General features: G+C 52.4%; 2 protein-coding genes across 9 annotated transcripts in view; both read right to left on the reverse strand.

The window, feature by feature from the left end:
* The window catches only part of PIGQ (phosphatidylinositol glycan anchor biosynthesis class Q), a 33,851-nt gene extending 24,234 nt beyond the window's left edge, over nt 1-9,617 (reverse strand). The window contains exons 1-3 of one of the 8 annotated variants that reach the window (XM_030482956.1): nt 9,026-9,273; nt 5,439-5,468; nt 4,768-5,309 (exon numbers count right to left, since the gene is read on the reverse strand). In XM_030482956.1, coding sequence (XP_030338816.1) covers nt 4,768-5,309; nt 5,439-5,441 — 545 coding nt within the window. In that variant the 5' untranslated portion in view covers nt 5,442-5,468; nt 9,026-9,273. Of the gene's footprint in view, nt 1-4,767; nt 5,469-5,583; nt 6,758-9,025; nt 9,279-9,598 lie in introns of those variants that run through there. The other 7 variants (XM_030482957.2, XM_030482951.1, XR_003990954.1 and 4 more) reach the window with 7 other exon arrangements.
* Nucleotides 9,618-10,680: 1,063 nt separating this feature from the next.
* NHLRC4 (NHL repeat containing 4) lies at nt 10,681-13,040 on the reverse strand. Its single transcript, XM_030482958.1, has one exon. It carries the CDS (start codon nt 12,265-12,267, stop codon nt 11,098-11,100), a length of 1,170 nt encoding a protein of 389 aa, XP_030338818.1. The 5' UTR covers nt 12,268-13,040; the 3' UTR covers nt 10,681-11,097.
* Between the last annotated feature and the right edge of the window lie 8,037 nt (nt 13,041-21,077).

Genomic DNA, 21,077 nt, shown 5'->3' on the forward strand with positions numbered 1-21,077 from the left:
TGGATGTAATTTGGATCACTTCTTTCCTGCACCCAGTGGTTGTTTCACTATTTTCACATTGTCTCACTGTTTCTTGTTAAAGATCCAGGAATCTCTGCTCACTTTTAGTCACTTCCTTCACCTCTCTTACTGCTTTGGCATGTTCCTTCAGTTTACATTCTTTCCAAATGCTAAAATTATTCCTCGTATCCTGCTTTGCTTTTGGAATTGTACAGCTGCTTGGATCATGAGTGATGCCCCAGCAAAGGGTGCATGCCTTCCCCAGATTTCACCTGGAGGACCAGCCTGATGGCCAGCAGCACAGTGCCTTCAGGACTGGCCAGGGCAAGAAGTAAGATGGGAAGACTGGGGCTCCAGCTGCTCTTTATACATTTATACACAAATCACAAGCGTTTGGCTCATTCTAAACTGGAGCTGCTATCCCCTTCCTCCCCACATCCTCCTGAGCCCTTTCAACCATCCTTCGTGCAAGGTTTGTCAGCTTAAAAACCAACCAGAGTGCTGAAGTGCCCCCTTTGCCCTCCCCATTCAGGTTCCAGACATATTGGTTCTGAAATACACACAGTGTGCTCTGAATCATTCTGCTTAATTTGAGGCCTCCGAGTTACTCAGCCCTTCGTTACAGCCTCCCACCTTAGAGACAAATGAATGCACTGTTCTTCAGCTGCCTGTCAGGAGGTGATATCTAAAGTGGTGGAGGAAGGAGTGTGGAGCAGGGGAGGGAGGCACAGGGGGATGGCACTGGCCACTGATCTCACAGACCTGTGGTCGCAGATCCACCGAGACATGAGTGCAGATGAGTTTTCTCTTCCTATTATGTCCTAGCCCAGTGGTTACAGATTCTGGTGTGGCAAATCTTTGCTAGAGCAGAGAATTGCACTTGAAATGCAAAGAAGGGGGAAGGAGAAATGGTCTACCTGGGTGTAGCAGCTGCCAGACCACCTCAGTTCAAGTAGAAAGCGACAGCTCTGGGGCCCTGTGCTAAACACTCACTAGGTGTGAGCCTCCCCATCCTCTCCCAGCAAGGTGTGTCTCACCATCCATTGCTGCTCCACAACTCCCCAAGCCAGATGTGGGTCACCCACCGAGCAGACACCCTGCTCAAAGGAAAGGGCAGGCTGCTGCTCTCTTCTGCCCGAGGAATGTCTTGTGCAAGCAAGAATGATTTCCAAAGCAGCCTCGTCCTCAGGAGCACCCCATGACATGTACACACATTGCAGCCTGCCACAGGTGAACACAGCTCCTGGATGGAACAGGACAGGCCCACAGACACAGCAGGGGTCTGTGCTTGTCTGTACTGTGACTGACTCTTTTCTTCTCACTTAACATCAACAGGACAACCTCTATTCCACTTTCATACTTTCTTTGGAAAGTAAACACATACATGTACTTATTTAAATAAATACAGAATCACAGAATCCCAGACTGGTTTGGTTTGGAAGGGACCTTAAAGCTCATCCAGTTCCAACCCCCTGCCATGGGCAGGGACACCTTCCACTAGAGCAGGTTGCTCCAAGCCCCTCTGTCCAACCTGGCCTTGAACACTGCCAGGGATGGGGCAGCCACAGCTGCTCTGGGCACCCTGTGCCAGCGCCTCAGCACCCTCACAGGGAAGAACTTCTGCCTAAGAGCTCATCTCAGTCTCCCCTCTGTCAGGTTAAAGCCATTCCCCCTTGGCCTGTCCCTACAGGCCCTTGTCCAAAGCCCCTCTCCAGCTTTCTTGTAGCCCCTGCGGGCACTGGGAGCTGCTCTAAGGTCTCCCCTTAAGGAGCCTTCTCTTCTCCAGGCTGAACAATCCCTATATATATATATAGTAATAACCCAAATATACAAACATACTGCAAAAAGCTCAGCATAACAGTTGCAAGATGTGCTACGGTAGCTCTCATCTCTAGGAGTACTGAGGAAGAAAGCCAAAAACACTTCTTTCGTGGTCTCTTCCCCCTGTGCACACTGATAATGTGCTGCCAGAAATGCTCGCACTTGTTTACCATGCAGGATATAGAATGAGTTTCAGAATTACAATGGAAAACCAACCACATACAAACCCAAACAAACAAACAAACAACCCCAAAACAGTGACACTGTGTCACTGTATTATTTAGGCAGCAGCAGATCTTTGCAATATTTCCAAATATAAAGAATTTTAGCAGTAAATTAACATAGCCTGCAGGAGTAAATCTTGATTTTCCAATTCACTTTGTGTTCCAAGAGTAAGAGTGGATTTTTCAGCTATCAGATGAAAAGCAATATTTCCAAATTTGGATCACATGCACACATAAAACCTCCATTGATCAAAACTCCTGGCTGTCTTTCTGCTCCTTGTAGGAGCAGTGCCTGCTTTCCGGATGAGGAACTGGAGATCAGGGTGCTTGTAAATGGAATTTTTCCCCAAGGAGCACACAGAGTTTATTGTCTCAATACTAAATCATCATGACGCCCCCAACAGCACACTAGAGACCTGCAGTGCTCATGGAAATCCTGCACAGGAGTCCCTCTGAGGAGAGCCTTGCAGTGGCCACCCCTTAACACAAGGTGGTGCTGGAGAAATGCCTTACTTTGAGATGTACGGGACTTCAGGGCATTCGGTCAGCTTGGATGGATATCAGCGCGTGCTTCTGGAGATTCCTAACGCTGCTGCCCTGCTTCCACAGCGCAAATACTCAACAGTGGCATATCCAAAAAGTCCTAAGCCTCTGCAGCGTGAGAGGACACTCACTCATCTCTTTCTTTAGCTTTTCAAAAATGAGTATCCCTTAATATCACAAAAACCTGGGAGAGAAAGAAGATCTGGGACCAAAAGGAGCAAAAACCTGGTAGAACTTATTTTACAGGACGTCCTATTCCAGCACAGGGAGAAAGGGATTGGAAAGACTCTTGAACGTAACATCTCAAATCCTCTCTGCCTTGTGTTTGTTGGCACAAAGGGGGTTGTACCTCACATCACATGCTAAATTGAACCAAATTACATTAAATGACTTGAGAAGGTCAAGCAGGAGGCATAAGGCCAGGTGCTAATCTCTGTTCTCCAAGAGAGACGTTTTAAAACACCTGTAAGGTAAGTAAATGTCAGCATATTCTGAAGTCAGAATAGCTCCCAATAAACCAGGTAGCAGCTATTTGTGCCCAACCTGCCAGACTGAGCTCGGGCTTCCAAGTTATGCTCAGACTATGGCCTTCTGGAGACCTGTGAGGCTTGGGCTTAAACTGACTCGAAGCCTGGTCTGAGTCCTGGCACTGATTGAGGTGCGCAAGTCTGACCTCGAGACTAAGTGCCTATGCACAAAAGGATCATGCTGTTTGTTGGTAGTCACACACAGGCCACAGCCAGCCAGAAAAAGAACCTTCAGAGCTCCCCAGAAAGTTCTGACTTAGTTACCACTAACAACCATTAAAGCACAGTCAGTGTCTACAGAGCAGTCCCAGGATCCAGTGGTCCCTGATTATTACATCAGGTTTGGGTTTGACCCCAGATCTCTTCCAATGTAGTAGACCAAAAATGGGCAGTTTTCCCTTTGTGTCCCTAAATGCGTCCCTAATGTGTCCCTAATTTCTGACCCAACTGGTCAGAAAATCTTTGCCTATGAAGAGTTTCACTGTAATTTTTTTATGACAGTACCATAGAACTGGAAATCTGTTAAAAGATTCCACTCCCATACCCTTAGGCTGTACTTGAGAAGATTTATCCATGAATACAGTAGTAGCTGTTATGCAAATTTCATACCCAAAGTGTCCCCTTGCAGCTTGGAACCTCAACTCCACTTTCTGGCACAACCTCTCTAGGCAGGCTGACCTTTACAATGAGGGGCTTCTCCCCTTAAAATCTGCTCAGAATTCCTCTTCAGTGCAAGCACTTTCCACACATTACATCTGAAGCTTCCTATTCAGTTTCATGGCTGTGACAATGGGATTTCACCAAGGATTCTTGAAGACCAGCGTTCCCTGTAACCTGCTCTAAGGTGTTGAGGTTGCAGCACCGCTGTCTGTCAGAGAGATGATGGATTTAGACACACTATTTGCTGATGTTTCACAGCAGCAGAGGAGTTCACAGCTGTTGACTCCCTACTCCCTGTTTGCTATCAAGCCATTGAGGAGATCCCCATGTCATTCTGTCAGCTATGGAATAGCTGGAAACCCAAGGTTTTAGCTGCAATGAAACTGACGTGGGGCTGAGCTACCCCTGCTGCAAATGGGGAGGAGATCAGTGCCTCCCCAGAAAGCCTCACAGCTCCTTGAAGAGCTCTACCATATTTGAGGGAGCCTCCCCAGACAAGGCCAAGTGCAAGGTGCTGCCCCTGAGTCGGGGCAATCCAAGCACAAATACAGGCTGGGGGAAACTGGATTGAGAGCAGCCCTGAGGAGAAGGACTACTCACTGCAAGAGGGGAGGCTGAGATGAGATCTTAGGCAGAAGTTCTTCCCTGTGAGGGTGCTGAGGCGCTGGCACAGGGTGCCCAGAGAAGCTGTGGCTGCCCTATCCCTGGCAGTGTTCAAGGCCAGGTTGGACGGGGCTTGGAGCAACCTGGTCTAGTGGAAGGTGTCCCTGCGCATGGCAGGGGGTTGGAACTGGATGAGCTTTAAGGTCCTTTCCAATCCAAACCAGTCTATCATTCAACATTTAATAGCAGCTCTGTAGCAGCCTGTGTCCAACAGAACAATTTTGTACCAACTGTATTTCTCACTAGAGTTGAACAGGAACCCTGCAAATGCCTAAACACGAATCACATTTCCATGCAAAACGTAAGCTGGCAGATGCTGCACCACTTACCTGCTCCTGCAGATCCCAGAGACAAGTGAAAGCAGGAATGTCAGCAGCATGCATGCAGGCACAGAGGCCTGCTTCATCAGCTCCACAATGATACTGGCTTCAACGCCATCTGACTGCCAGTGGGTCAGCTTGATGGGCCCGTCATCATACCTGTCTGTCATGAAGAGTATCTTACTCTTTGCAACTGTGTGGAAGATGGCAGAGAGCTTTGAAGCATCATCTGCCTCATGGTCAGTGGAGGTAGCTGTGTCCAAAGGAGGATGCAGATGGGAAAGCATGACTTTGCGCTGGTCATAGTATATTAAGATGACTTCTTCCTCCTTAGGGTTGTTAGCAAGTTTCTGAAGAGTAGAACAGCTCCAGAATTTGCTGTCTCCCTCTTTGCTTATCTGAATCCATGGCTCATGGGAGAATATTGTCCCAAGGTCTTCCAAGAACTTACTGAGATTCTCTTCTTTCTCCTGTTTGCTGTTGCTCCAGGAGCCGAGCACAGAAACATTGACTTTAGTCACCCGTTGGACTTCACTGAGGTACTGCTTCACCTGGACAGGAATGAAAGGGAAATGCACCACGGCAAGGATGACAGCAGAGTTCTGCTCCGAGAGCCAGCGGCCGACCAAGATGCCACTTTCTGCCGAGGAGCAGCATGACGGGAAGAAGACCTTAAGTACCATGGCAGTGATGCTGGAAGAACAGGACACCTGCCAAGAAATGCAGACATAAAGCTTGAGAATGGTGATTAAATGCAAGGAAAAATGGGAGCTGACCAGAGGACTCAGGGGAGCAACCAAGTTCTAAAACACTAAGCCTAACCACCTGCACAATGACACTGGTGACAGCCAACAGATAGACACGTGTCAGAGAAGCATTTAGGAGGTTCCTGATAATCTGCAGTCTTTGAAGTGAGGGGTGGTGAGCCTGGAGTTTCGCAGCAAACTCCCTTCCCTGAGTCCTGGAGCAGTCTTTCATCACTGTACACTGGTAAGCACAGCCCATCAGAGCAGCCAAGATGAGGAACCCATCCAGGCTCGGACCTTGGATCTGACACTGCATGTGCTTGAGCTCTTCCTAGAGCAGGGACTACATCGTAGTGCACCGTGATGCCTCTGGGGAATATTTCCTCCTATGACTGACAATCAAATACTGGGTTGTGCTGTAAAGCCAGATAATTTCAGAGCATCCTGTGTGCTCTGCCACAAGCTCACTGATCAACCTTGGGCAGATCACTCATCTCATCTCACTCGCCTCATCTGGAAACAGAGATAATTTTGTCAAAAGGGACTATAGTGATTAACTGATTGAAGTTTATGTAGCTCTTTTAATTCATTAGATACAAGACCCTAAAAAAAGAGAAGCATCTCTAGTTTATCAGTGTTCTTTATCTACAATGTTTCCCTTTGTGTCATTAAAACACATCTCAATGGCTTTGCAAGATTTAGGAAAAGGAGCTTTGAGGCAGTTGACAATGTCTCTTTAAATAAGGTGGAGGTTTCTAACAGGAATATAATTGCAGTAAGGAGGGCGCTGGCGCAGAACAGTCGGATTCCAATGCCTGTTGTCCTTTCCTGTCCTTCAGAGCTTTGTTAGAGCTGTGAAAACTCTACAAGCCCCCGGGCTGGCTCCTCTGCGAGGGACCAGTCAATCGGAAAGAGCAGCACAGAGGGTATTTACACCACACAGACAGGATGCACACAGACAGGATGCACAATGTGAAGGTCCCTGGTGGGTTTGGGTTTCTCTTTTTAATACAGGACAACTGATCCAGTAAATCTCAGCACCCGCCAATTTGCTCCGTGTGGAGGAGGTGATGGGGAAGCAGCAAAGGAGAGTGATGAACCTGCTCCCAGCCCCACAGCCCTGCCAAGCATAGCAGTAGGAAATGCCTGCTCATGGATGGGTTGTCAGCCCCTCCAGGCAGCAAGGTGAAGCTTCCTTCATGCACAGGTTGCTCCTCCCAGGGGAAAAGCACCACGGTTGCTGTGTTTGCAAGTAGCAGTAGTTTGGATTTATTTTTCCTGGGATTGACTTTTCCCTTTTCATAGAATCTCAGACTGGTTTGGGTTGGAAGGTACACTAAAGCTCATCCAGTTCCAACCCCCTGCCGCAGGCAGGGACACCTTCCACTAGAGCAGGTTGCTCCAAGCCCCTCTGTCCAACCTGGCCTTGAACACTGCCAGGGATGGGGCAGCCACAGCCTCTCTGTGCAACCTGTGCCAGTGTCTCACCAACCCCATAGTGAAGGATTTTCATTCTTCTCCCCTAAGACCCACAGACATACTCTCAGGAAAAAGGAAATAAATCATATGAATACAGGGGCTCTGAAAGGAGAAATGTGACATGTTCATACACACATATGCTCAGAAATTATTTAAAACAGCATGTTCAGCTAGAGTGATAACATTCTAGCTATATCGCAGCACCAAAACCTTGCAAGTGGAGTTTACCAATAACTAAATACTCCAAAGCCTGAAATTGAGCTCAGTATTTTAAAGAACCTAGAGAAAAATTAGGAAAATAAGTTCTTGAATGAGTTTTTCAGTATTTTAATTACCAAAGCTACAACCAGTAATATTGGACAGTTGATTTTTTATGCTTCTTTTTCCTCAAGAGATGTCACAGTTTGAGAATATTACTACAAGAGACTTCCAGTGTCTCTGCACGGCTGACCTTCTTGAAGGTTTGTCCATCCATAGGACACACCAGAGAAGAATTATCAACTGACTCTTTATTCAAACATTTATTTTTCACTGAGGTTTTTGTTTTATAGATAACCACAGACATCTGGGAAAACTTCTCACTAACGACAAACACTTCTCATCCTTATCTTGTCTGGTGTGTGTTTTTCCTCTTTCACTTTCCCCAACCTCTTAAATTACCTTAGTTTTATTCAGCCAACTACTTTGGCTATGGCTCAGGTCAAATAATACCCAAGCACATCTTTCCTTTGGCTGCTGTAGATATTATGGGCAGAAGAGAAGAATCTTGATACAATTTGCAGGCTGTACAAAACACCTCGATAGTTGCAAACCAGCTGATCAACTATTCATATGTTAATGTGGCATACAACAGTAACCAGGGAGCTCAGGTGGCAGGGCTAGTATTCCCAAATCCACAGCTGGTCGTGCAGCCTACCTTATCCATTTCAATAGACTGTTTGAAATCTAAAGTTGACATTTTAAATGTCACCACAGTCAACTGTTACACTGCTGCTTTTAAAAGAAATATCATAGAATCACAGACTGGTTTAGGTTGGATCTTGAAGATCATCTAGTTCCAACCCCCTGCCAAGGGCAGAAACACTATATCCTACACCAATATGCTTAGCCCCTGCTCATAAGGTGCCTAAAGTCTTCCAGATCTGCTCATTTCTGCTGGAAACCCCAAGCTTTTCCTGAGATGCCGCAGAGCATCAATGCAACAGTCATGGGTGCAGGAAAATCAACAATGGTTACCATCTAAAACGCATTTATCAAATAGAATCCCAGACTGGTTTGGGTTGGAAGGGACCTTAAAGCTCATCCAGTTCCAACCCCCTGCCACGGGCAGGGACACCTTCCACTAGAGCAGGTTGCTCCAAGCCCCTGTGTCCAACCTGGTCCTGAACACTGCCAGGGATAGGGTATTTCATTTGTTGGTTTATGAACAAACAAGTGAAGAAAGGACCCAGAACTGATTCACTTCAGAACTTTAGACACAGAAGCAAAGACAAACAGCGGGATGTGCCCTGCTCTCCCCACACGGGCTGCTCTGTAACCATCACCATGCCCAGGGGCCAGTCCCTTGGCTGACCCACACGTGAGCACAGAATCATAGAATCAACTAGGTTGGAAAAGACCTTTAAGATTACCAAGCACCCCGAGGTCTTTGCACAGGGTTCAGGGCCATCAGGCCAGGAGATACCGAAGACAGCAACAAGATGGTCTCAGCTGCCCCAGGGGCGCAGGAGCACAGCTGCATCCCCACAAACCCAATTTCCTGCTCATCCATCTTTCTGTGGGTTTCACATGCGCGCTCAATGCAGGGGTGGGCTGACAGACAACAGCACCGCCATGCCTCCCCCCGACACCCTCCTCCCAGCCTAGGGCAGACTGAACCACCACTCCCCGGCCCTGGGCTGCCCCCGACGCCTGCGGGACCCCGCGCTGCCGCCCCCCGGCCCTGGGCCGGAGCAGCCGGTAAGAGCGGACGCCGCAGGCCTCGGCTGGGAGGGAGTCCCGGGCCGGCAGACCCCCGCTCCCCGCACCGGCCCCGCGCCTACCGCCCGCTCCGCCGCGCCCACCGCTTCCGGGGCCGGCCTGTGCACCGCGGCGGGGCCGGCCGGCGCCGGGGCCCGGGCTGCCGCGTTCCGCCCGGTGCCGGTGCCTCGGTCTCGGCCCTCGCTCCGCGTTCCCCCGCGTTTGCAGGCACCGCGGCGCGGCCCTGCCCCGGCTCACCCTGCAGCGCCGATCACCGTAACTCGCCCCACGCCTTCCCGCGGTACCGAGAGAGGCGACGAGGCCGCGGCTGAGCCGGCCGATAAGGAGCGCCCGGCCCTCCGTCAGACCTGCCGTCACCGGGGCCTGGGCGCGGCGTGGGCTCGCCTTCCCTCACGGGACCCCATTGTATCCCATTCCCCAAGCCTGGGGACTTGCCGTCCCTCATGGGACCCCGTTGTCTTCCATCCCCAAAGCCTGGGATCTCGCCTTCCTCATGGGACCCCGTCATCCCTTGTCACCAAAGGCTGGGGACTTGCCTTCCCTTGTGGAACCTCATCCCTCATTCCCAAAGGCCAGGGGCTCGCCTTTCTTCACAGGACCCCGTTGTCCCCCATCCCCGAAGGCTGGGGACTCACCCGTGGATGCTGGTGCCCAGGAGATTCCCTCCTGTCACCTGCAGTGGGAGGGGACCAGGAGGGTGGCAGGAGCTCGGGGCCATTTGAGGGGATCCAGCATGGAAAGAGGGAGCGGGTGTGGAGGTGGGGGGTGCAGACCCTATGGGACAGGCTAGAGAAAAGGTTTTGGGGTTTTTCTTGTTGGATGCCACATTACTGGAAATAAGGCAGGGGAAGATGGGTTTTCTGGGAGCCCACGTGAAGGGAGGGGATTATTGAACCCCAGACTGGTTTGGGTTGGTGGGGACACTAAAGTTCATCCAGTTCCAACCCCCTGCCACGGCCAGGGACACCTTCCACTAGAGCAGGTTGCTCCAAAGCCCCTGTGTCCAACCTGGCCTTGAACACTGCCAGGGATGGGGCAGCCACAGCTTCTCTGGGCAACCTGTGCCAGCGCCTCACCACCCAATGGGACAGGCTTATCCCTGTTCTGCAAACCAGAGACACCCTCCCTGCTGCTGACCTCACTCTGCAGAGAGAGGGTCTGGGAGGGCACCACAGGGTGTCAGTTGTGTTTAGCACCAGATGATGTCTTCTTTTGTTCCAGGACCAGGGGGGAGAAAGGGTCCTTTGTGGGGTTCATGGTGGTGATGGACCCTGGTCTCAGACACAGAGAGGTAGAGGCCATGGAGTTGTGCAGCACCATGCACGTGTCAAGGGCTGGAGAAGGGAAGAGGAAACGCCCTTCCCTCCATCACCACACCCTGCCCGAGTGCCCCTGGCCCCTGCTGATAAAGGCTTCCTGAGCCCTCCTCCAGGGGCAGAACAGGACCCCAGGGCAGGCTTAGCCCCAGGACCTGGGTTCATGTGAGCAATTCTTCATGCCCAAATCCAATTTACTCCACGTAGTAGTGGTTGCTTCCCTGTAGAGGTCAGGAACGTAGCACAGTATGAGTTACCTTCATCTTACCCTTCTGAAGTCTGCTGAAAACCTGGCGTGCCCGATAGACCATGGTTGCCAGCTCCAGGCTGACCTTACCCCTCCACTCATACTCTGGCATCAGGAAGGTGAAACCAGTGGCCATATAAAACCAGTGTGCAAGGAAGAGAAATAGTTATATTAGCTTTGCAAAACCACACAAAGGCATGGTGCTAATGAGTTTGCCAAGACACCAAAACACCTGGCCAATTCTGAGTCCCACTCGAGTCCTCCTTGAGCTATGCTGGTGGATCCAAGAAACTCAGAGCTGATCTAGTCCTTGCTTCTGTCATCTGGAGAAGCTGGAGGGCAATAAGGCAGTCAAGTAGATGCACTATCCCTGGAGACATTGAAAACCAGGCTGGATGTGGTTCTGAGCAACGTGGTCTAGTTGAGTATGTCCTTGCTCATTGCAGAGGGTTGGACTAGATGAGCTTTGAAGGTCCCTTCCAACCCAAACCATTCCATGATTCTGTAAGAATGGAGATGATGCCCAGCTGTGGGAGCAGTGGAGCTCACTGCCCACCAGCAGACCCAAAGCTCAGCATCTGGGTGTCAGGATGGGATCACCACATGGTGCCCCAGGGTTGGTGGGCCTGTACGGGGGCCTCACACAGTACTTAAAGACTTTGACACAGTTCTCCCCTGTGTCTGCCACAAAGAGGTGGCCAAAGGAGGAGCAAGCCACACCAGCCGGCCTCCGCAGCCTCGTGGACACCAGGCAGACAGGAGCTCCGTGCTCTGGGAACAAATGGACTGTCCGGAGCTGCTCATCTGCCACCAGGATGCTGCCAGCCACATCAACGCAGACCCCAGCTGGGTTACCAAACCGGTGTCCGTATTTGCTGCTGAGGGAGTAGAGGAGCTTATAGCTGCTGGTGAAGACCTTGACGTCTCCACACTCCTCACTGACCACGAAGCCTCCATTGGGCGCTGGACTGACGTAGCGAGGTCCCTGCAGGTTGGACACTGAGTGGATGTTGAGCGTCTTGAAGGCGTGGTCCAGAGCAAAGCTGTGGACTTGGCTTTGTGCATAGTCTGCTACCAAGATCCTGCCCATGGAGTCTACTGCAATACCCCTGGGGGAACCAACCTTTCTGATCTTTATCCATTCCCTCTTGGAGAGGCTGGTGTGAGAGTTGAAAACCCAGATGGCTCTATTCATCATGTCAGCCACAGCCACCCTTCCTGTCCGAGTCACGGTCACATCTTCTGGCAAGAAAGTGCCACTTTCCATCCCCGTTTGTTGGCAGGGCAGGGACTGCAGTGTTTGGCCTGTGCTGCTGAGGACATGGACCCAGGGAGCACTTTCGGCTGTCACGTAGATGGAGCCATCCAGGGAGCAGTGGATTCCACATACTCCCCCATAGCGGCTGCCAGTGGGGTTGGGGATCTTCCGGACCAGGTTATCCTGGCAATAGTGGAGGAGGTTCTTAATGTTGTCCAGATCTCCACACAGGCTTTTGGCCTTATCCACCAGCTGGTGGACGTGGTGCTGTGTCACCATGCCCATGCCACGCTGGCTGCTCAGCAGCGGGCTGGCTGCCTGCAGCGTGGCACTTGACTTCAGCTGCAGGGTGTAGATGGTTTTCCGAAGCTTGTCCTTTTGCTGGCTGGTCTCCAGAGTGTTGTCCATGACAAATCCCTTGTCCCTGTTTGGGGGAAGCAGTAGGACCATTACTGTCCTGCCTGCTGCCATCTCTGGGGACATGCTCTGAGCTCAGGTGCGTGCTGTCTACTCAAGGTCAAGATGCTGGTGCTAGGCTGGATTCACTCCAATGCGACAGAGACCAGATCATAGCCCTGACAGCTAATGACATGCTCAGGATATAAAGACAAACAGAGACCATGGCACAAAACTGACAAAGAGCCAGCAAACTGGATCTGCAGCTGGAGGAACCAGCCAAAAAGGTCCATTGGCTTCAATGACAGCTTGGCTGGTGCTAGATCTGGCCTGAGAATTTATGTGTAAAGGAGAGCCCTGTGTGAGCACACTGAATGGGATCCCCACCTCTCCAGTTCCTGTGATTAGTGGCTTCTCTCACGTTTTTAACACTTCTTAACCCTGTAAGCCTTATCTCTCCAACCATGCTCTGTCCATGCTGACACTTCAGACCATGAGGATGACTATGCCTCCACCTCACGTGGGTCAGATGTGACACTTGGCTAGCATGTGTCTTTGTAAGGGCAGTCCCTCCCCATCCAAATAAACTTATTCCTGAATAAGTTTAAGTTTATAACCTGACAGAAAGAAGAAGTTTTCACACAGTGTTTTCAGATGTGAGAGCCACCATGAGAACCACAATTTCTCTTATGAGCCACCATGAGAACCACAATTGTTTTTTTGCCCACTCTCCCTCTGTTTTAAAGCCATAAGGAATGTCCTCCAGAAGGCAGAGATGACAGCCTGGCTCTGCTGTGTGCTCTCCAGGGCTGGCTGGAGCTGGTAAGAGAAATGTTAACAGAAATGTGGCCTCATTAAAGTTCCTGGAGAGGCAGAAGTTAACTTTGCTTTAAATGTGATTATAATTAATATCACAACGGACACACTTGGCTGTTCTGAGCTGTTTGCCACAGCTCCACCTTTATCACTCTGTGTCCCACGATTGCCTGGTATCATGTGCTCTGCACTGCCTGCAAAAGTAACGCTTCCCAAACCACAGCCAAAAGAAGCTGGGTTGAGGCATACTGGGTGCAAATTGTCACCATTGCTAAAAACCATCCCCTGAATACTTGCAGAGCTATCAAACACAAATACGTGATGATGGGGATGAGTGCGACTGGGGAGGAAATCCAATTTCTGCTGCTTTCGGGGCCTGGGAACAGCTTTTCCCCCTTCTTCTCTAAATGGTTGTGCTTTCTTTCGCCAGCATTGGAAACCTCTGCCAGCCCCATGACTGCTGGTCAGGGTCCTCCTTCAGAGCTGTACAGAGTTCAAAATGCAAGACACTGAATTTTACAGGTAGGGAAACTGAGTCAGCACAAGGGAGCTAATGTGCCAGCCACCAGGAGTGTCTACCTCCTGCTTCCTGGGTGCTGGGCACCCAAAGCTGCCCTCAGCCCCGTGGTGGTGTGTCCTGAGCCAAACCTGACTCCAAATTCATGGGTCTAAGCCCAGAAAGAGGTTCCTGATGCTGTCCCCAGCACAGCTCAGGCCAATGACCACATGCGTGACCACAAGCCCAGCTCAACAGGTCTGTACCTCTGTCCTGACGTCCTGGGTCTGTACCTCTGTCCTGCTGCCCGTCCTCCCACCAGCGCCGTCCTGCTCCCCACTGGGCTCAGGGCCGAGGGATATTGTGTTGTTAGTGACGGACGATTGCCCTTGAGTCTGGGTAAACACAAAAGCTCCTTGTGCTGACAACCAGAAGCAGCGAGACAAGGGCTGATCTGTGCGGGTTTTATTCCCTGCTGGTCTCATGCCCAGAAAGAAGGTGCCTTTCCCCCAGGATCTGCCCATCTCCCACCTACCTGCTCCTGCCAGAGGGAGGAGAAGCACCCAGGCGCCCAACTGCAGGGAGAGTTGGGGCTTTTATGTAGAGGCAAAGGGGCTGATTTGTTGCACCTCACCCTTAGTGTGAGACGCTCCTGGGAGGGGACGGGGACACTCACACCTCGATTCAGGGCTCCTGACTTGTCTCACTGTTTCTTGGCTGCCTCCCCATGTCCTCCCAGACTGGTTGTGTGCCTCAGCCTCCCCACTTGCAAAAAGGACACTGGTGCTTCTTGCCATGTGAGACTTTGAGGGCCAGTGATGGAGAAGCTCTCAAAGAGGCAGATCAGCTGAGTCTCCTGGGCACAGCCTCCTCTTCATCTTCACACTGCTCAACCCTGGCTCCCAAGCTGGGCAAGGCCGTGTTTGGAGTTGATGGTGGCGTTTATCAGTTCAGCTCAAAGAAAGAGGATCAGGAGTAAAAGCAAAGTCATCCAGGACCAGCCTGCATGGGGCTGGTCAGATCCTGCTCTCCCTCCCTGGCAGTGCCTGCTGACAATGCTCAATCCACCCTTGCTCACGGCGAGCTCAAGGCAACACCTTAAACCTGGCCAAGGCATAAAGAAGTTTGTGTCTGTTCATTACTCAGATGGGCCAAAGGTAAATGAAGTTTGGATCAGACACCCCCCACCTCTTGGGCTGCTTGGAGGGGCTGTGTGTGCCTGGCCCTTTGGATGAAGGAAGCGAGTTGGGGTCTGGCTGGCTGCAGGGATGGGATCTGCCTCTGAAGCCCCAGGGCTGGGTGCTCCTCTCTCAGTGTGTTTAAGGCCCTCCTGGTCCTAGATCAGTGTATCCCCAATGCTCACAGCATTGGGAGGCTGCTCCAGACCCATTACCAGCCAAAATGACAAAATTACTTTGACGTGACAAGCGTGGGGCCGCTCCACCCCAGCCGCAGCAGGACGGCGGCAGCTTCAAAAACCATCTCCCAGAGCAACAGGCTCTGACCTTTTGTTTCGCTGTTGTGTGCTCCATCACCAGGATAAACAAACACAGCCTGGCCCTGCGGCTCCCGTTCACCTTTCCAGGACCGTGGCTCTGTCACAACCTGTTTGAAAGCCATCCCCGGTCCTCAGGAAAAGCCTGTGTCATGGATGGCCCAGGCACAGCCCATGCCCACGCCAGCACCGGGAGCTGCAGGGTTCAAGGATGAGAGCATAGAGATGGACCAAGGGGAAGAGTGTTTGAGTCCAGTTCAGGCTTTCCTGAAGCATGTTACATGCAGGCATTAGTGGTGAACTTCTCCCCTCATGGCTTTTCCTCCCCTGGCTCAGGGACAGCAGCTCTTGCTTGAGAGTCCACAGGGCCTTGTTTCTTTGCTGAGACAGACACAGCACCTGCCTGGCACTGTGCACGTGTGCAGGGAGCCAGCAGGACATCCCATGGGACAAACTGATGCCATTGCTACCGAGTCACAGACTTGTGGGAAACAACCAAACCCGTCCATGGGGAATATTTCCCTGTCTAAAGCACACCTCTGTGGCTGGGGAGTAGGTCAGGGGGACACAGATGGCCACAGTGGTCAGTGGAGTGTTAACGGTGATAGTGTGAAACCCTTCTGTAGCTCAGGTCCACACTGGACGCCGGAGCACTCCAGGGCTCCGGATTGCCATGAGCGTGGGGAGATTTTGCCGAGGGCTCTGATTGTTTGCTGGGAGCAGAAGTGGGTAGCCATGGGATTGAAGCAGGCGGGTGTCCAGCTGTTGGGTGTCCGACTGTTGGGTGTCCAGCTCTTGGGTGCCCAACTGTGGGGTGTCCAGCTGTCGGGTGTCTGACTGTCCGGCATGTGACCGGCTGGCCACAGGCTTGTCATGTCTTTGCGCAGACACTAGGCGGCTCCGTCTTCTGAACAACGGGGGGTGATTGTCACCAATTAGCAAATCACAACGAACTCTGTGTATGTATGTTTGTGTATGTATGTGTGTGTGTATGTATGTGTGTGTATGTATGTGTATGTATGTGTGTGTCTGTGTCTGTGTGTGATTGTGACAGGAAGCAGTATCCCAGGAGTGTGAGAGCTGTCAGTGAGAAGCCAGAGGATCCACTGCTCGGCCATCCAGAGAAAACATGATCTCCAGGCCAAGCTGATCCCTTATCCCTGCTGCGCTCCCCCACTGTCCCCAGAGTGCCCAGAGTTCCCAGCTGGGAACACACAGGGGCTTGGGGGAGACACTAGGGGACAGTGCTCTTGGAGCCTGATCCCCCAGTGCGGGCAGGGACTGGGGCTGGGGCTTCCTAAGCCCAGTTACATGACAATGAGAGCAGGAATTCAGCTGCTCTTCAGGCAACACAGAAATCCCTCCAGGAAGGAAAGTTGTAACTACTCTTGTCCCTATAACTGCCCTGGCACTGTCCTGTGGGGGGTCATGGGCACCCCAGAACTCCTGCTGCCAGTTAGCTAGCCCATGGAGCTAACCCCAAGGCCAAGCTGGATGGGGCTTGGAACAACCTGGTCTAGTGAAAGGTGTCCCTGCCCGTGGCAGGGGGTTGGAACTGGATGAGCTTTGAAGTCCTTCCAACCCAAAACATTCCATGATTCTCTGATTCTATGCAGAAGGTTCTCTAGGGTCTGATAAGGGCTGAGCTGATACCTTGGCTTCTTCCTCTGTTCCTCCTCCGCAGCCTCCCACTCCCACAAGACTCACAAAAGGATTACGAAGTTAATCCTCTTTGAGACATCAAGCTCCCTGTTGAGCAGGACTGAAAGGGCTAAAAGCTATGAAGCACAGCAGGGCACTGGCACAGAGCTGCCTGGAGCAGCCCCATGGGTGACCCCCAGCCAGCCCTAGTGGCAGTGTCCCCATCGCCACCCCTCTCCCCACCTGCCCGAATACCAAATAATGGGTATTAATGGAGAAAATCTTTGTGCCAGAAACATCCTCTTGTGGACAGCATCCTCTTATGGACCTTACTGGGCCATTTGGTCTTCCAGGAAGGGTTGCTCCAGCTCCTGGTGAGGAATTGTGCAGGCTGCTGTGCCACATGCTGGTGGGAACTAGCAAGGAAGCAGCTGCCCTTTCTGCTTCCCCTTCCCACCCAAACCACAAACTGTTGACGTCCTTGGGTACCCCACACCTGAAATTAAGGAGGAAATAACAGTGGCTGTGGGGGTTTAAGCCTCTGCAGCTCTAGACCCAGGACAGTGATGTGGGTGTTTTGGCTTTGCAGTGGCCACTGCCTGGGGTGGGGGAGCCAGGGCTGCCCAGGCACCATACCTGGGTGTGCAGCACTCCTGGCTCTTCATGAAGCTTCTGCATTGCAGGAACATCTCTTCCTTCCCTCCCAACCCTTTGTCCCTCAGCATATTCCCCTTCACCCCAGGGTGCAGCAGTGGGGAGCACTCAGCCCTGGTGCCTCAGCACTGCTCAGCACCTCCTGCATTGCCTCGGCACCAGCAAGCATAGCCCCCTTGCACTCACCCTTCAGGCAGGAGCTCAGCAAACACCAACCTCAGCTGGGATCTCACCTGCCTCAGCCTGTGGTGCCCAAGGGAAACATTCTCCCTGCTCCGCTTGTCTGCCTTCAGGGAGCATCAGCCCAGGTAAGAGCCAGAGCTCTTTTCTCACCAGCCCCAGCTCTTTTAAGTACTTAAACCCTCAGTGCTTCCCTCCATGGGCCTTTCATCCAATTCCAAAGCCAGAATAGTTCTGCCCTGGGCAAATACCCAGGGAAACAATCCATTTGGATGCATCCAAGAGCAGGGAAAGGAAACCTCCAATTGCAATAATAGATAGAGAGGGGGGAAAACGCGGCAGAGAAATTCTGTAGGGGTTTTGTACTCTGTTTTCCTCACTCAAAGCTAAGGAGATGGGATCGCTGCTCCTCCATGCTCACCCACTCTCGCTGCATGCCATGAGGGGATGGAGGATACATTGAGAACACAACACTGCCCGAGCAGCTCTGGAGCTGCCATCCCACGGACTCCCTGGGATGATGGGGATCCTCTGGGGGCATTTCCCAGTTTGTCTTCCCAGCTCCAGCCTGGTACTTCCACCTACCCTGGGCTTGCAGTTAAAGAGCACGCTGCAAAGCCGGTTCATTGCCCCTCTCCTGCCCGAGACAGAGTGACTCTGCTCCAGGTTCTCTTTGCAGCTTCACACGTCTGCTCAGGAATCTCCTGGCCGACCTTGGCCCTTCTTTAGTCCAGGTTTGGTAACTTTCCATTGCTCCCAGCTCTGGCCTGCCCACGTTGGGGTAAGAGAAAACTGGTTGTGCTGGGCAGGAACCACTTCTGGTCTCCAGCTGGTTCCACATGGTAGCTCCTCATTACAAGCGAGTGCCTGGCTCCCTGGCCCTGCTGCAGGTGGCTTGGGGATGTACCAACACAGGCGGACAGGCAAGACATACAGACAGGGCACCTCAGCACTTGCCTTCCCCAAGTCATTTAGGACAAGAGGAAATGGCCTCAAGCTGTGCCAGGGGAGGTTTAGACTGGATATTAGGAGCAATTCCTTCCCCAAAGGGTGGTCAGGCATTGGAACAGGCTGCCCAGGGCAGTGGTGGAGTCACCATCCCTGGAAGTGTTCACAAACTGTGTAGATGAGACCCTTAGTGACATGGTTTAGTGGTGGCCTTGGCAGTGCTGGGGACGGTTGGACTTGATGATCTTAAAGGTCTTTTCTAACCTGGTTGATCCTATGATTCTGTGATTTCAGCTATGGCCTCCAAATTCGTGTGGTCCCAAATCACTTGGATGTTCCCCACCCAGATTGGTGGGTGCAAGGGGTTAACTTGCCCTGGCATCAAATGTGTCCCCATTTCTTGGTGCCATAGTGAGCACCCTGCCAGTGCATGGCAGCACCCTCTTCCCCTGAACATAGGATTAAGTCTACCCCATCTTTTACATGTGGGCAAATCAAGGATGTTTGCAGCTGCATGGGACCATGGTTTCCCCTGCCTGGCTGGGGTGCAGTGGAGGAGGTGATGCCTCTCTGCAGCCCAGGGGCTGTGGCTCTGCAGCAACTGTCCTGTTCCAGTACAGGATCCATTCCCAAAACTTGCTGCTAGCCTTTTGCAACCAAGCCAGGGAAACTGGGGGTCTCAGCATTTTCATGGGGTTTCTGGGATGCTCCTACGTCATGCTTGGGGCTGCCCTGCTCATGAGAAGCAGCCTGACATAACGTCATTGACCGCAACCTGTGGCCCCATCCCTATGTCCCAGGGTGCCTGGGTTGTCCCTGTGCTGTCTCCCCTTGCTCTTGACCCCCAGCAGTGCATGGAGCTGAGCTCACAGCCACACCAAGGCAGCTGGAAAACAGCAAACCCACCCTCAGTGTCCTCTGCTCTCAGCTTCCCTGGGGCCACGTCCTTGTGCCAAGGGGACAGGGAGAGCAACAAGGAAACTTGAAATTGTTCCTTCCACTGCCTTACCCAAGATAAGCCTTCCCTGAGGGTTTGTTTAGTAGGAAACTTTTCCCCACTCCCAATCCCTGAGTGTTCCTTCGCTCCTGAACCCAGAGGAGAAGGAATACTTGAGCAGGAGCAGCTGTACCCACCTGGGGTTAGAAACCCATAAAAGTTGTGCAGCTCCATTGGCCAGGAGCTGTGCCGGGGACCTGCTGTGACCCCATGTCCCCCCAGCCTGGGAGAAGGGGGACTGCTGGCCCCAGCAGGGCAGGGACTTGCCTGGATACTCCAGCTGGCGATGGGAAGGGGCTTGGCTTGGCAGGGAAGTGGGGGGGACATGCAAGTAGCATGACTTTGGTCAACCATGACCGAGAAAGATGGCTATCGAGTGGGCCTACAATAAAGGGCAGGTAATGGCTCGCTATCAGATGCCTTTAGGGTGACCAAATAGCCGTGTAATGGGCCCAGTGCTGGAGTGGGCTGAGGGCCCTGGGGGTGCAGATTGCAGGCTGGATAAGCCACCCTGGTATTTCAACTCCCATCCATTATTTAAATGCAAAGGTAAATGCTTCCATCTTTACAACTGGAATGGTGCCTCCAGCTCAGCCACCTCCTGAAGGTGCCATCCTGGTGGCCCATAGGCATCCCCCCTGGGCAGGGGACTGCCCTGGGCAGCCCATGGCAGGGCAGAGAGGAGCCATCCCCTCTGCGGGGTGCCACCAGCACCCTGGGGACAAGGTGCAGAGGCAGGTGGCAGGGTGGCACGCGGAATGTGGGACTTAACCCCGCACCCTCCTCTCTGCTTTTCCCTGCACCAGGATCCAGGTGCTGCAGCCTCATGGAGTTGGATGCCTCGTTCCAAAGGAAAAGGCTGTCTGTGTGTGCAGGGATTAGGACCATCTTGGCTCTATGGGACCATCTTGGCTCTATGGGACTGCTGCAGGACCCACCAGAGCAGGCAGAGTTTCCCGGATAGCAGAACAGAGCAGAAAGCAGCAACTCCCGCTCGGAGGTTTCTCTCTTTAATGGTTTGGTTTTTGTTTTGTACATTCGTAAAACTGTGAACAATAAATACTGTGTGATCAGCCCCCACCTTCTGCTCATCCCCAGGAGTGACGTAGAGAGGGATGCGGGATGCTGGTTCTGGCTCCGCTCATGGGAGAGGTGCCCAGCTCTCAGTGTGGGCACCACGGAGCAGGGCAGCATCCCAGCATCCCAGCTTGGGGTGGCAGGATGGAGTCAAGGGCTGGGGAGGGAGAGGTGATTCATGTGCAGGCAACATCTCAGCTAAAGAGAGGTGAAAGGCGGCACTGCCTGGCGGTTTGGGCACTGCTGAAGCCCAGGGCTGCTGGTCAGAGAGTTCAGCTACCCCTCTGGTGCCTTGGACCTTTGAGGTGCCCATGTTCAGATGGGGATCTGCTAAGAAAAACAGTGTGATGCTTGGGGCTGGGAGGAGATGGGGCTCCCGGGTGCGTGAGGGACCTACACATCTGGTTGTTCCTCAGAAGAGGTAAAGGCTGGGTGGGCAAGGAAGGATGTCATGGGAAAATGAGGCTCCAGCTTCTTGGCTGTGCCTGTGGGTGCTTTGCTGTGTGCTGGATGATGGTCCTGGCACGAAAGATGCACAAACAAGGTGGTGTGGGGAGAGTAGGGAGCCCTGAGATACGGGAAAAGGGATGTGT

Source organism: Strigops habroptila, chromosome 4, assembly GCF_004027225.2.
Source record: "Strigops habroptila isolate Jane chromosome 4, bStrHab1.2.pri, whole genome shotgun sequence".
Classification (NCBI taxonomy): Eukaryota; Metazoa; Chordata; class Aves; order Psittaciformes; family Psittacidae; genus Strigops; species Strigops habroptila.

Bases quoted from the DNA above. Each gene is read 5' to 3' on its own strand.
- NHLRC4 (XM_030482958.1), bottom strand. From the start codon at position 12,267: ATGTCCCCAGAGATGGCAGCAGGCAGGACAGTAATGGTCCTACTGCTT.